Here is a 15,479-nt window from a genome sequence, read left to right on the forward strand (position 1 = left end):
CACTTCAAGAACGCGGGACAGTGGTACAGCGTTATTCTTCATCCGATTTGAGTTTTTTTAAGCTCGATTGACTCGTTAGAATTGGCACCTTGTCCAACAAACGCCCGATTGTTCAATTTGCTTCGCATTTGAATTTTATTAAACTAATTGTTTATTGACTTGAACTGTCGATAAAGTAGGCGTGAGGGATCCCGTTAAGTGCAAAGGATGAATGAAGACAGAAATATGATAAACTGTAGAAAGTGTATAAAAAATATAGGCAACGAAAACAGACCTATAGTCGGTATGTTTACAAATTAAATGTTATTAATGACATGTTTACTTTTTTTTACAAAATTCAAGTATGAGAAAATTCAATGTACATATGTGCAAAGATCTGTGGAATATCCTTTAATATATAACTTATATAGTTGCAAGGGTTATATGTAGAAATCTGTTTAAAAAATACAACAATGAAATAGTTTTCATTTATTGTTTCATCTCTTAACATCTCTTAAGTCAATGGACTTATAGAATCGCATATATCATAAAATATTTATTCTGATAATTGAACATCATTGTTGAATATTTCTATTGGTGTTTCTAACATATTTTGTGATGAAATTGATTGTAACATATTTTTTTTAATGTTTTCTGAACTTTATGGAAGTAAAAACACATATGCTCAATGTAAGTGTGCTTTTATATTTCTTAATGGTTGTAACAGTCTGACAACAACACACTGTATAAATCAAGCTGAAATTACATATGCTTATATAGGTATAATAGTGATTTTCTTGTTTACAATATGTAATTTATAACAATAATCGATCTCCTCCACATAATTTTGGGATTTATAATATAGGAATATTTTCATAAATATTACAGATAAATTTGTAATAGTTTAGCAACATATAAATTCCAATACATTTCGTAGATTATGGCTGATTGAACCATTAAGACAACACAATTATATACAGCTGTCTTTAATGTAAAAATTCGATCTACGAAATGTCTGCATTTGCCATACAATTACATTGCCACTGATGCTTATAAAAAAAGTCCCTACAATTAGTACAACATTGTTTAAAATATTTTTACAAAAAGGAAAAGAAAAATTAACTCATTAAAAACTTATAACAATTACAATGTTTAATGATAAATCAGTCACAACCTTTTTTCATAAACAAAACTTATAATATCAGTAACCAAATAGAAAAAAATGGAAAAATTCATATTAAAAGCACAAATTAATACATTATATTACAATATAATAAAATGGGAAGATATTTTAATTATTATAATATCACTGTGTCAATATTTAAACTGCTCCACATAATGCACTTTCGAAAATTGTTTTATAGTTTAATTATCATATGATTATGCAAATTTTATACATATATTTTACTCCCATAAATTGAGTTAATTCTAAGCAAAGTCTGCGAAATAAGGGCTATTTGATATGTTCAAAGTGAATGTACCCATTTCTAAGGCTGAATAGAAGCGTTATATTGTTTTATGTATATTGCTATATATAAATTAATTTAACATCCTATTATCAAAATAAAATATATGTTCTAACAAAATGAGTTTATAAATCTCTAGAAAAATTTAGCAGGCATTTATAATATCACGGACTGGCCAGCAATCCATTTTTAGAACTGGAATTGATTTTGTTAAAATAAAAATAGTCATTTTTAATATGCTACAATGTACATAATATTTATATAGATAATAAATTAATAAAAATTTTGTTGAAAAATAAAGATTTTTGATTTACGTCTAATTTCAATCCGATTTATCTACAGCATCTACAATGGGATCATTAATAAGGTTCACAGGAGTTTCGTATAAACTCTCGCGTAGACTTTACTAGTTGGACATTATTTAAAATTGAAAGAAACAATAATCTCTGATATAATTCAGTATTTAAGAATTAAACATTCAAAAATAGATCATAATCAATAGAATAAAAAAATGTATTGGTATATTGGCATCCAAAGTAATTTGATGAATTAGATTTTTCGTCTTTTTTACATTCAAATTTCATCGCTAAAAACTTATATGTTTAGATTAATTTTAATTTTTTTGTTGTCATTTTAACCTGCAGAGGTCCGGAAAGCTAATATATATATTGGCTCAATTGTTAATCGGCTTTTCAATGCAATCAACCCATGGTATCAAGTATTTTTTTAATCCATTTTCTAAGGATCATATGTCACCTTAAATCCCGGCTCTCCAAAGGTTAATTGTGTAAGTATACTCCATAAGTTTTCTATTTTCAATTATACAATTAATTTCCAAGAGAGAGAATGAAATAAAAGTTAACTTCTTTAGTATTTTGAATAATTGATTATCAAAATATAGACATATACATATATATATATATTTGAAAATAAAGAAAATTTTGTAACAGTAAACTTATGCAGTATACTCGTACAATTAAAATAGTTTCTTGATTTTCACAATTAATCGAAAACATCTTTCTAGTAGCAAAAACTGGTTACAAAAAAAGACAAAAAAGTCGAGGTCATTACATTGTGCACCAATATATTAATGAAATATTTTGTTTTCTATTAATTTAATCTTGTTATTGAATATTTCATTGTTAAATATTCAATTATATAATAGAATTTTGTTGCTTTTCATTAAAGCATCTCTGATTAGTATAGTTTACATAAAATCCCTGAACCTCCTTAAAACATGAAGAAATTAGGTGTAACTTCGTACAGGATTATTTGAAATATATCTATCAGATTGATCATTTTTATCATGTTATGAAAGTTATATTTCAATACTTCTCAAAAGGCCTAGACCACCTAAATATGTTGAATTGACTTTAGAAAAAAATTGTACAGTACTTTATTTTTTTTTTCTAAAAGAAATGTATCAAGCGGTGTGGGCTTGGCCTTGAGCATAATATTGAAGGTGTCATAAGAAGATCAACATTTTTCTTATTAATAAGAAGCTTGTTGTTTTAACCAGTCATTCACTAGATATTTCGTTTTGAAATCATAAATAAGTAACCGACTATGAATGTTATTCATAGCGTTCTCGTACTATACTTAAGCCAAATACATAAACCATATATAATTTGAAAATGATATATGTAAGGAACAATTGAATGAAATGATAAATTGACAGTTTTTTAAAAGCTTTTGTGAAATAAACTATAAAAAAACGTAATAAAAAAGAGGCTTTTATTAAAAAAAAGAACTGTTGACCTTCCTGTAACCTTCAATGCTATGCTCGAGGTCAAGTTGATACCTCCTTTAGGTAGATTTTTTGAGAAGAAAAAGTAAGTACTCTAGAATGTTTCTAAAGTAAATTATTTTTCAGAGATATTTAGTTAGTATAACTTTTAGGAAGCACTGTATATTACCAATCAATTTTTGTCCTGTTCCATTTACAGCAAACAACCTATATTATGAGTCGATAATTAGTAACTTTTACCTAATAAAACGAATAACCTGAAATAGAGACAGTGAAAACTACATATAAAAGGTGTTAAATTTAATTTTACCTAGAGCTGAAAAGTAAAAATTTATTTGTTTCTCTAATTAGAAGAAATATTCATTTTTAGCATAATTCCTTAATGGATTTAAACACTAAGAAGATTAGAAAATGTCACATGCGTTAAATTGATATTCCTTATAGTTATTGAGATAAACGTATTTTTACGTTTATGCCCTGAGTCGAATTAACGTAAACACCTCTATAAATTTCATTAATTACTTTCTTTTTGCAGACTACATATTATATGTGTAGAATCAAAAAAATAGCTACAAACAATTGATGCTACATAGTACTAGAGTGCATTGAATTAGCAAATATAAATTATATTTAACCCTTACTGCGAATACCTCTGACGCGAATCATTTGGTGCACACAGGGTCAATTGAGCCCACACGACTTTTTCATCTAACAATATATTCGTAATTGTATGTTTTTTGAGAAAATATTAGAAAAGTTTTTCATGATAAATTTATTCAACTTAAAGTCAAATGAGATTAAACAAATCTGTTATTGAAAAATGCGCATTGACTAAAAGTCGATTGAAACAAGTGTGATTTCACTAAATAATTTTGGAGACACAGTCACCCTATGTGCACACTAAATGCTAATATAAAATTCATTTTTTCAATAAAAAAATTACATTAGCGCAATCCAATATACATATGCATTAATTTTATACAAATAGTGTTCAATTCCACCTCTCTCGAGTCGTGTATATTCGCCAGATGGTAGCAAAAATCTAAAGATACTTTAAACAATATCAGCGCTCACGGCTTTAAAAATAGTGCAATACAGTACCCCCTGCAGCTCTAAGCTTTCTATTATTTTAAAACACACAAAACTTGGAAAAACATTGTCAACCATCATATTCTTTTGTAATTAACAATTACAAATATATTGAACTCTGCTTAAGGAAATATATAATAGTATATTTTGACATATGGATTATGACAATTTGGGGATAATGCGAATCTTTCAGCCGACAATATAGTCATGGCTGTGTATATCACGCACCCGACGAAAATAGAATATTTGGCAATACGAAGCCCCATTCGAGATACCACCAACAAATCAATACGTTGTTGCGTATACACAATTTAGAATAATATTTCTTAATGCTTCTATAGCAACTGTGTATTATATTTGTTATTTAGATCTATCTGAACAATGAAAATGCTAAATGTTATAGATTAATATTGCAACTATTTATCGCCTCAACTATACTCAATTATATATTATAGTAGGAAACTATACTTTTTCACAAAGGTACACGTGTACTTTCTCTATAAAGTTTATCAGTACGTCACGTGTTAATTTATAAAAGATCTACACGGCAGTTTCTAGCACAACTCGACGAATAAACTATTGAAATTATAGAGACTAAAACACGAATCAAATTTATAATTCAGAATTTTATATATTAAATTCGTCACAGATCATTACGAGATATCTACCAAGAAAAAAATAATAATTAAAATATTGAATTGCAGTGGCACAATTACTCATATAAAAAATGAGGAACACAGTTTGCTATTATGCTTTAAGCGAAGAAAAAATATGGGTTTGTGTTTTTAAACTATTAGGATTTATGGGAGCTGCAACATTTGGAGCAGTCAAAGCAACCAGTGTGCTATCTTTTCATTGACCAGGATGCTCTGCTACTACTTCCAGCCTCATTCTCCGATATTTGATTTTGCATCTCTGCAATTATTTGCTGCAAAGCTTTTTTCTCGTCCACCAAGATGGAAATGTCTTCCTTGGCAGCATTCAAGCTCGTTTTCAACCTGTCCCATTCTTCCTTATGCCGCAATAATTTCAAATTTTCCTCGGATAGTCTCTCAAAATTTCCAAGCCTTCTTCGAAGCTCCTCGTTTTCTATTTTTAATTGCTTGTTGGATTGTCTTAAAGCATTCAATTCCAGGTCACTCTCTGGCTCCTTAGGATCTCTAAGAGTGCTTTGTGGCTCTGCTATTACGAATTCACGAGGGTCCACGGTTACTGCAAATATTTATTTCATGGTAATATATAGTAATTTACAAATATTTCTAAAATTTGCAAGTTTTTGTTTCATATAAAACATTTAATGTAAAACTACTCAAAAGTATAACCTTTAATTTGTTTTTCTTTTATTTTTAAATAATAAACTATTTAAAATTATTTAAAGGGTTACACCACCCTGTTGCTAAGAAACGCAGGTAGAAAGTAAATATTCTGTTTCAGGTAACAATTAAAATATACAAAAATTTTGTATTTTACACATATGCATTGCAATTTCAAAAATAATTAAAAATAGTAGGGATACGAGCCATCAGTAGGGCCATATTTAGAAATCCTTCCTGCGATAGTGTAACAGATATTTGAGGATCCACTGAAGCAATATTGGCGAAACTTACATCATATATTTTTGTAAGATTATGTAAGATATATCAAAAAGGATTTAATCCTTACGTTGTACGTATACTATCTGAGTAAAACGTTGGTGAAACACTAGGATCATCGTAGGCCCTGAGGAAAGTAAGTCATAGTCAAAGAAGAAATACTAACTTGAATTAACTGAGAAAAATTCTCGAGTGCTCTTGAAAATTGAAAATTGGGCGTGGAATAGTTTTTTAGATCAAAGTTGAATTTTAAATACTTGCATAAAATCCCGAAACAGAAGATATTATGAATGATAAAGGTAAAACGTAAATTAATGTTGGAGACACTTTTACCCAAATGCGCCATTTAACCCATTAAAGCCCACGGAGACACTTTATTCACCATTTTTTCAAAGCTTTTTAGATGGTATAGATTTGGGTCTGAAAATTTTTTCGACGCGTGAAATTTATAGATTTTTAATCGCTCTTTCTAATGGTTATATAAAAAAGTAGATAAGGTTATATTTTTTAATACTCAAAATTGAGGTTTACGTGTGAAAAACACAAAAAACATTTTTTTGTTTCACTTCAATTTTCATCTGCTTTCCTTTGTGCAATTAGCTCTTAAAATCCCAGAAAAAAGTATCCTCGGTATCTTAATTGTAAAATAACGTATTGAAAAATTTAAGTATATGTTTTGGATGATCCAAAATGGCATCCGAAATGAAAAATTGTACCTAGAAACTTTTGGGTGCTTTAACTAAAAAACTAATAGCTCTAGGAAAAAATACGCCAAAATTTAAAGTTCTTAAAAATCATTAGAGCGAATACGTTGAATTTTTTTAAGACATTTTTAAATATTTCCTAATACCGATTATTTTGTTAAATTTCTAAAAATTTCACAAAATTTCTGACAAAATTCTATTGTTTCCTTTAATTAATTCTAAATATTATTTATAGATAATAAATTTTCTTAAAAGCTAATATTCTCGAGTTAATAAATTTTAAAAAGTAAAAATTTTCATTTTACACTTTTTTTTACTCAACAATATTAACGTTTAGAAAAAGTTGTTATTAATGAAAAATTCTTAGAATTCATAAAAGAAAATGATAATCTTGTTAGTATTTTTGTGAAATTTTTAGAAAATTTTTAGAAATTTTTAAAAAAATCGATATTAGGAAAAATTTAAAAACGTCTAAAAAAATTCAACGTATTCGCTCTAATGATTTTTAAGAACTTTAAATTTTTGCATATTTTTTCCTAGAGCTATTAGTTTTTTAGTTAAAGCACCCGACAGTTTTTAGGTATAATTTTTCATTTCGGATGCCATTTTGGATCATCCAAAACATATACTTAAATTTTTCAATACGTTATTTTACAATTAAGATACCGAGGATACTTTTTTCGGGGATTTTAAGAGCTAATTGCACAAAGGAAAGTAGATGAAAATTGAAGTGAAACAAAAAAATGTTCTTTGTGTTTTTCACACGTAAACCTCAATTTTGAGTATTAAAAAATATAACCTTATCTACTTTTTTATATAACCATTGGAAAGAGCGATTCAAAATCTATAAATTTCATGTGTCGAAAAAATTTTTAGACCCAAATCTATACCGTTTAAAAAGCTTTGAAAAAGTGGTGAATAAAGTGTCTCCGTAGGCCTTAATGGGTTAAGTATTAAGACAAAAATGACATCCGTGTGTTTATGAAAAAGGGGCTTTAAATCATATAAAAATCTTGTGTTTTAATAATTTGTCAAAAATGAGTGAAGCATCTAATAAAAACAATCCTATTCTGAGTCCGAGATAATAATGTTATAAAGAATATATGATTTAAATTTCATAAAAATAAGGGTTTAGTAATTCTTGAAATATCTTATACACCATTACTTCTAAAATATTAATTACTCGAAGGCTTATATTCCTACCATTCAAAAATTTTGTTTATTCGTTTTTTTTAAATTTTTCATAAAAGTTTAATGTTCGCTAGATCGTCTTAATTTTTTTTTTAAAATTGACCTTTTACTTGCTTAAAATATTACATTTATCTTTAAAATGATTTTCTCGTAAAGTAGAGGTTATATACGGTTTTTTTAAAGGTCACGCAAAGACTATTAGGTTTTCCCATAAGATTAACACAGACAATTTTTGATTAATTAGGTTTTGGTATATCAAATAATTGTGTACACTGTATGTTCTGATGCAAGTTGGTAGATAGTTCAATTACACATTTGTTTATAATATCTCACATTATTCATTTTTAGCAAAAAGCAACACGATATAGTCAATGTAATGAATTTACATTATTTTTCGTGCTTAAATTATTATATTAAAAAAAAAATTAAACAAAAACTTAAAATGAAAACAGATTAAGGGGATGCATTGAGCGACTCAAACACTCATTCAAGTTTATCTTCCAAACTATTAGGAATATAAAGTTTTTTGTAAAGATTAAATTTACTCTGTTGACTGTACTGAAGCGCGCTACAAACTCGGTTTCTTAAAATTATATAAAAAAATTTCATAAAAATTATAAAAACTTGTAATTTTGTTGGTCATAACAACATTCAAAATTAGGCCTTGTAGCGCGCTAAAGAAAAGTTCTATGAGTAATTTGAAACCAAGAAGAAACAAACATACCTACAAATGTGGAAGATTTTTTTGAAAAACTAAATTAGCTATTGAAAGACAAGTTTTACACTGTTTTACCGACGGAGAAGTTTCACAGTGCGTTAGACAAGGACAGGCCTATTATTATTAGCTCTCTCGCTTTAGAAGGGGTACCCACTGTCTTCCCACCATTCCCCGCTAAACAAACCAACTCTCCTATACACAGCAAGATAGCTGGCTAACGCTGCCTGTCGGTGTGATTCCGTAGCGCAATGCAAGAATAAATCATTATTTCTAAGTTTTAGGGTTAGGTTTTAACAAAACCGACCTTTTACCGCCCTTCCATATCATTTCAAGAGGCTACAGTAAAATTTTCAAAGTATTTTGTCATCTACAAGTCTCAAAAAACTGGAATTAGTCGACGAAAGCGTGACTCGTAGCAGCCGACGCTGATGCGCTACACAACTTAGCGATCACCGTCGGCTGCTACGAGTCACGCTTTCGTCAACTAATTCAAGTTTTTTGAGACTTGTAGATGACAAAATACTTTGAAAATTTTACTGTAGCCTCTTGAAATGATATGGAAGGGCGGTAAAAGGTCGGTTTTTTGAAAACCTAACCCTAGAACTTAGAAATAATGATTTATTCTTGCATTGCGCTACGGAATCACACCGACAGGCAGCGTTAGCCAGCTATCTTGCTGTGTGTAGGAGAGTTGGTTTGTTTAGCGGGGAATGGTGGGAAGAGAGTGGGTATCCCTTCTAAAGCGAGAGAGCTAATAGTAATAGGCCTGTCCTTGTCTAACGCACTGTGAAACTTCTCCGTCGGTAAAACAGTGTAAAACTTGTCTTTCAATAGCTAATTTACAAAAAAATCTTCCATATTTTTAGGTATATTTGTTTCTTCTTGGTTTCAAATTAGTCATAGAACTTTTCTTTAGCGCGCTACAAGGCTTAATTTTGAATATTGTTATGACCAACAAAATTACAAGTATTTATAATTTTTATGAAATTTTTTTTTATAATTTTGAGAAACCGAGTTTTTAGCGCGGTTCAGTACAGTCAAAAGAATAAATTTAATCTCTACAAAAAAGTACACATTCCTAACAGTTTGGATGATAAACTTGAATAAGGGTTTGAGTCGCTCAATGCATCCCCTTAAGAGATATTTTTATTTTAAGTTATCTTAGTTTTTTTTAATATGGTAATTCTAAAGCATCGAAAATCATGTAAAATCATTACGTTGACTATACTATGCTGCTTTTTGCTGAAAATGAATAATGAGATATTCTAAACAAATGTGTAATTAGCTATTTGCCAGCTTGCAACAGAATATATTCTGTGGAAAATTGTTTGATATATACCACAACCACTTAAAAGAAAAATTCTCTGTGATAATCTTATGAAAAACCCAAATGATCGTTGCGCAATCTCTAAAAAAATTTTACAAGCTTGACGTTGCAAGAATATCATTTTAGAAATAAAAGTAAAAAATTAGACAAGTGGGATGTAGAGTAAAAAAAATTGCGAATGTTTCTAATTTGCATGTATAAAATAGAAATTATTACAATTATTTAATAATTGCATCATACAAAACGATTGTTTCTTTTACCTATATTTTCGAGTTCCAGGGTGGTGTAACAATTTCAATTTGATATTCATCGAATAAAATTACTGTATAAATTCATGATATTCGGTCATATGACCATTTTCAAATTGTATGTTAAAGTATGTCTAAAAATCCCATGTCTGTACACGTTACGTATGTTTAAAAGAATTCAGTATATTAGGGTAAAACAATTAATTATATGAATACAAGGAATAGTAGTTTCAGATTTATCAATGGATCAAGTAGAAAAATAAGACAAATAAAATTGATTTCTTATGTCACTCATGCACATCTATGTGCAAACTGAACATTTCAATTATCGTTTATGAATTTCTGTCGAAACCAGAAAATCTAACTCTAATTTTCTAATTAAGTGCACATATGCTCACATTAGAAATGCCTTCTGAATTGACGGGACAGTTGAACGACGTAGAAAATAAATTACTTATAAAAATACTGCCACTTGTGCTAAAGAGCTGTATAAAAAAAAATTAATTTCCCCTACAACGCGTGGCTACTCTTTATTCAAATGGTTATTTAGTCATTTGTCAATATTTGTCCACAAAGCAAAAACTATTAAATGATTACAAGTGGTAAAAAAATAAAAAAATATAGCTTAGAGCATTTGGACATAAAATATTATACTTACCATATGGTTTAATATGACAAACGCCATCAGCGTCTCGTATAATTTTTAGCGTGGAAATGCACAAGTCTATAGGTGTGGGACCTGGCGAAGTTATATTGGTTGGCGGACGATCTTCGATCAATCGTAACGATATGTTTTCTAGATTTATCTGTAATAGGCAATGATGGCAAAGAAGCACAGGACAATTTAAAATAAATCACTGAAGCGTTATAAGATCCATGCTAAATAAATTTACCTTCAAAGGTATGGGCTTTGGTACAATTTCATCCTCCACCAAATCAATAAGTCCAGATACAGAGCTCATTGTCAATGACATGTCAACGTCCACCACTTTTGCTTCAAAGTTATCTTCGTACAAATTTAAGACACCTTTCTTATCGCTAAGGTCAATGTCGTGATCGAAGGACGATCGTTTGCTTTCTTTGTTACCACCGTTTGCATTTTGGCTGGCTTCGGAAAGACGACGAGAAATTTCCTTATTCTTCAGCCCATGATCTAAGCGAAGCTTTATTCGAGATCTGCAATCAGAATCCGAAGGCAACTCCAGCCATCCTCTTGAGCGAGAACTGAATTTATTCTATCAAAATAAAAATCACTTGTATTAATAATTTGCAAGTAAAATAGAGCAGCTACGCGGGGCTAATATATTTATATAAAAGTATTTTTATAACAGAAAATTCAGAAGCACTTTCCTTCATGGATTATTTCTTACCAGTGAAAACAATCTGCAGGAAAAGGGCAGGTCATTTTACCAATTGATCAATAAATTAAATGGATAATAGTAAAGTTCTAAATATATATCTAAAATCACTACACATAATTTTTATTGTTATAACCACTAACTAGATTATTAGATTTAAAGCTCATTTGATAAGTTTTAAAATCACAATGGAAGCATATAAACCAAGCAGGATGCAATAGCTAGAGCAAAAAGCTGGATATTGAATAAAGCAATATTAAATCTGTTATTCTTTTCCTCTTTCCTCTTTTTCTCCAATAAAATAAAAAAGCAAAGTACAAAAAAAAAATAATTGAATTCTGAAAGTAAGCGTTACGAGTAGTACCATGCATTTCCAAGGTCTTCTAAAATAAGTAGAGTTATGAATGTTTAGCCAATACCTTTCTCTTGACCTGCCACAAGTGCCACATAAAAACATTCACAAGAGAAGGAGAGACGCAGGAGAGGCATGCAAAAAAAGTTAAGAGACAAATATTTGAATGAATATACATTAATAGTTAGTTATAATAATTTATATGATATAAATAATATTTCAACAAAAAGTAGTATGACGTAGAATGTCATTCGCATACTCTTCATATGCCACTTTAAATAGTAATTCTGAGAATAAGATATTTTACTCTTATTATTCATAAAATAATTTGTATAATATATAATCATGAAGATCAGTCATAGAAGTATTTAAAGGTTCTAACCAGAGAGAAAAATAAAAATACTCTCAAAACTTTTAAATTGTGTACTATCAAATCTCGGTTAGCATAATTATTAGAAATCATTTCTCTCAAATTGTTATCTTACTACTCTCACTAAGTTACCTCTACTTGTCATAATTATACAAATATCTTCGACAACTTTTTTTCGAAAGTTGATCAAAATTATTTTGCCCACAAAATTTAACACAGAAATAACATCGAACGAAGTATCTAAATATATTACAAAATATATAAGGTTCGGTAAATTTTGAGACAGTCGAGTTTTTTCAAAACAAATGTTTAACGTGTACATCTAAATAGTATCTTTATAAATCTACAGGACGATATCTCTAGATTAACCTAGAGCAGAGTACTGAAGATCTTACAGAAGTTGCCTTCCATTTTAAAAACAGGAAAAAACCTATGTTTTTGTTATTAAATATTTAGTATATTTAACCCATCTCAAAGCTTTCCAAAACATTACGCGAATATACTACTGTTTTGGCTTAAAATGGATAGATTGATTGAAAAACGGATTTGTAGGTCATATTGCATAACATTGTTCTTCATTCTAATTGAACAATAAAATGGCGAATCGTGACGTGAGTCAATCATGAGAATGCTTTTTACAAGACGGTCTAAATTGCTGCATTACAACTCAAAAAGTTTTCGCTCGATTTACTTGAAATTTTAACACTGAGCATTTTCGGCAACATTCTCTACCGTGTGATATAAGGGCTTTTAGAAATATTTTCTACTTTTCTTTGAATTCTCAATAAAAGACAACTTTTTATAGTCAAATCAATACTTTTTTTCTATTCAAACTATCGCCATTTCAAGGGAAATAAATATTGTTAAAAATCCTCACGTTACAAAATTGGCAATGAAAAGTACCACTATGTCAAGAGTGGCGCTAGTGTCGAGAATCAAATATGGCTGGTCGGATGATGCATATAATAAATATTTTAAATATCAAATCAGAAGAGCCTAGACTTACACAACATTTTCTCGTAACTATCGATTATCGATTGTGAGTTAAAAACTTCATTCTTTACATTTTTCTGGAATATTTTATAATTTTAGAAATTGTAAAAAAATGAAAATACAAAATATATCATCCGATCTCCCATTACTATTAGTTTATGATTTGTTCGGTAGTGTCGCATTCTATTTTATAACACCTAATAGAAAATATTAGTAGTAGGGATATAGCACAAACAAGGTATTTTTGCCCAACAAATATATTTTTGGCACAAGGATATTAGTTGCTTTCCTTTTACTCCTAAAGTAAGTCTGATCGACTCATTTGTATACAATTTAAGTAACATAAACTGTACTCAAGTGAGTCGTATAACTGAGATTTAACTGAGTTTTGATGTAAAAGGAAAGCACCTATTATAACCCAAAAAGATTTTTACCCGAAAAACAGCTATGTTCAGATCACTAAACGCCGAGATTATGGCTCGAATTTATAAACTAAACACGCTCGAATTTTAGCTTAGAAATTACTTAAGATGAAGACCGAGCTTAGCACTCTATTGAAGGTTAAAGCGAGACAACTGACCTTAGCTAAGACCGTGCTAAGCTTAAGTTTCGTTTATAAATTCGGGCCTTTAGGGTTAGGTTCACCAAGTCCGGCTTGAGGGCTAGCCGGGCTAATATGGTATACTTTTGGGCTAAAGTAGTATAGTTTCCGTTACATGAGCTGTACGAGTTTAATCCAAATAGCCCCAAGCCGGGCTTGGTGAACCTCACCCTTAACGGGAAGGTCTACACCGACATTACAGAGCGGTTCCACCTCAAATCTTAGTTTTCAAATAACAGCGTTGTTTATGGACCGATTTTCAAATTTGCGGTAGTTTTGTATTGGGTAAAATAGCAGCTTTGGGATAAAATAAAGAAATATATATAAAAATAACAAAAAAAAAGAATATATGAATACTAATTAATAGATATTAAAATTTAATTAAACAATAATTTAAAGATTTCGCTGTTTTATCCCAAAGGCTTTACTTTGCTGATTCCAAAATGGCCGCAAAATCGAAAATCGGTTCACAAATAACGTTGTAGTTTGAAAACTAGTCATTTAGATTCAAATTTGTCCAAAGAGACGTAATGTCGGTAAAACAGAACACTTGTTCCAATATTATTTTTACCCAAAAGAGGGCACTGTAAATTCACAATTTTGTAAAGAAAAGCATTCAAAACAAAATACGGCTTCCTAGAATTATTATTACATACAGGGTCTTTTCCTAACAGCGGAGCATAGGAGATTCGTGTTAGTTGACTATAGCACTCGGAATGATCGAATCTGAGAGCGCTGATTGGTCATTATTACGTAGTACCAACAGATAATAAGCCGTTACCAATAGTTGGATACAAAAAATGAGATTCATCCGCCATATTGGTGTGGAGAAATGTTTACATGCTAATCCTAGCAGAAAGAGGTGTAAAATGGAGAAATGTCAAATGGTAAGGTTACTAAAGTAAAAATTGAAAATAATGAATGAAAAGTACGAATATTCTTCATTTTCATTCAAAGTATTCAATTTTTACTTTAGTAACGACAACATTTGACATTTTTCCATTTTACACTTCTTTCTGCTACGATCAGCATGTAAACATTTCTCCACACCAAAATGGCGGATGAATCTCATTTTTCGTATCCAACTATTGGTAACGGCCTATTATATGTTGGTACTACGCAATATTGACAAATCAGCGCTCTCAGATTCCATCATTCCGAGTGCTATAGTCAACTAACACGAATCTCCTATGCTCCGCTGTTAGGAAAAGACCCTGTACATTATTTAAGAATGATGAAACTGATGCTTCACAAGGAAAGCGATGCCTCGTTCATTACACATTGAACTAAAACCACAACAAAAACGCTCGGACTAATAATTTAGATGCAAAAAATGGATGAATCTATCAGAGCGACGTTTGGAAAAGGATAAACGTACTGATTTCTGCTTCCTATTTTTCTAGCAAAAAAACTCAAATACATTCAACGATATAAGAAAATATAATGATAAAGATCAAAGTATAGATGCTGTTGTATAGATATTAACCTATAACATTTTTTGCGAGTTTTCAATGCTCAACTGAAGACAGAAAGAGTACACCGCATGCCATATTACGTCTGCTCTTCTGCAGTCAACGCTCTTTTCGATTAAAACATTTTTTGCAGCAAAACTATTAGTCCGATCGAGATCATCTTTATTTTAGCTGAAAGTATGGTTATCTGGGAACCTCTCATATTTTTCTCATCAAAAATGAGCCGGTACTATCGAAATTAGAGCAACGTTGTTTTGCCCCACCCCGCTTTC

The 15,479-nt window shown here is 29.9% G+C and overlaps 1 protein-coding gene across 6 annotated transcripts in view; it reads right to left on the reverse strand.

Annotated features, from left to right (window-relative positions):
* Positions 1 to 31: 31 nt before the first annotated feature.
* The window catches only part of LOC136777782 (bridge-like lipid transfer protein family member 3B), a 33,534-nt gene continuing 18,086 nt past the window's right edge, over positions 32 to 15,479 (reverse strand). For 4 of the 6 annotated variants that reach the window (XM_066734359.1, XM_066734358.1, XM_066734355.1 and 1 more), the window contains 3 exons: positions 10,955 to 11,296; positions 10,720 to 10,867; positions 32 to 5,493 (listed from right to left, as the gene is read on the reverse strand). In XM_066734359.1, coding sequence (XP_066590456.1) covers positions 5,126 to 5,493; positions 10,720 to 10,867; positions 10,955 to 11,296 — 858 coding nt within the window. In that variant the 3' untranslated portion in view covers positions 32 to 5,125. Of the gene's footprint in view, positions 5,494 to 10,719; positions 10,868 to 10,954; positions 11,297 to 11,838; positions 11,851 to 15,479 lie in introns of those variants that run through there. The other 2 variants (XM_066734357.1, XM_066734362.1) reach the window with 2 other exon arrangements.

This window comes from Prorops nasuta, unplaced genomic scaffold (assembly GCF_024137725.1).
Source record: "Prorops nasuta isolate Cenicafe-Biocafe unplaced genomic scaffold, Cenicafe_Pnas_1.2 PNAS00011, whole genome shotgun sequence".
In the NCBI taxonomy this organism is placed as follows: domain Eukaryota; kingdom Metazoa; phylum Arthropoda; class Insecta; order Hymenoptera; family Bethylidae; genus Prorops; species Prorops nasuta.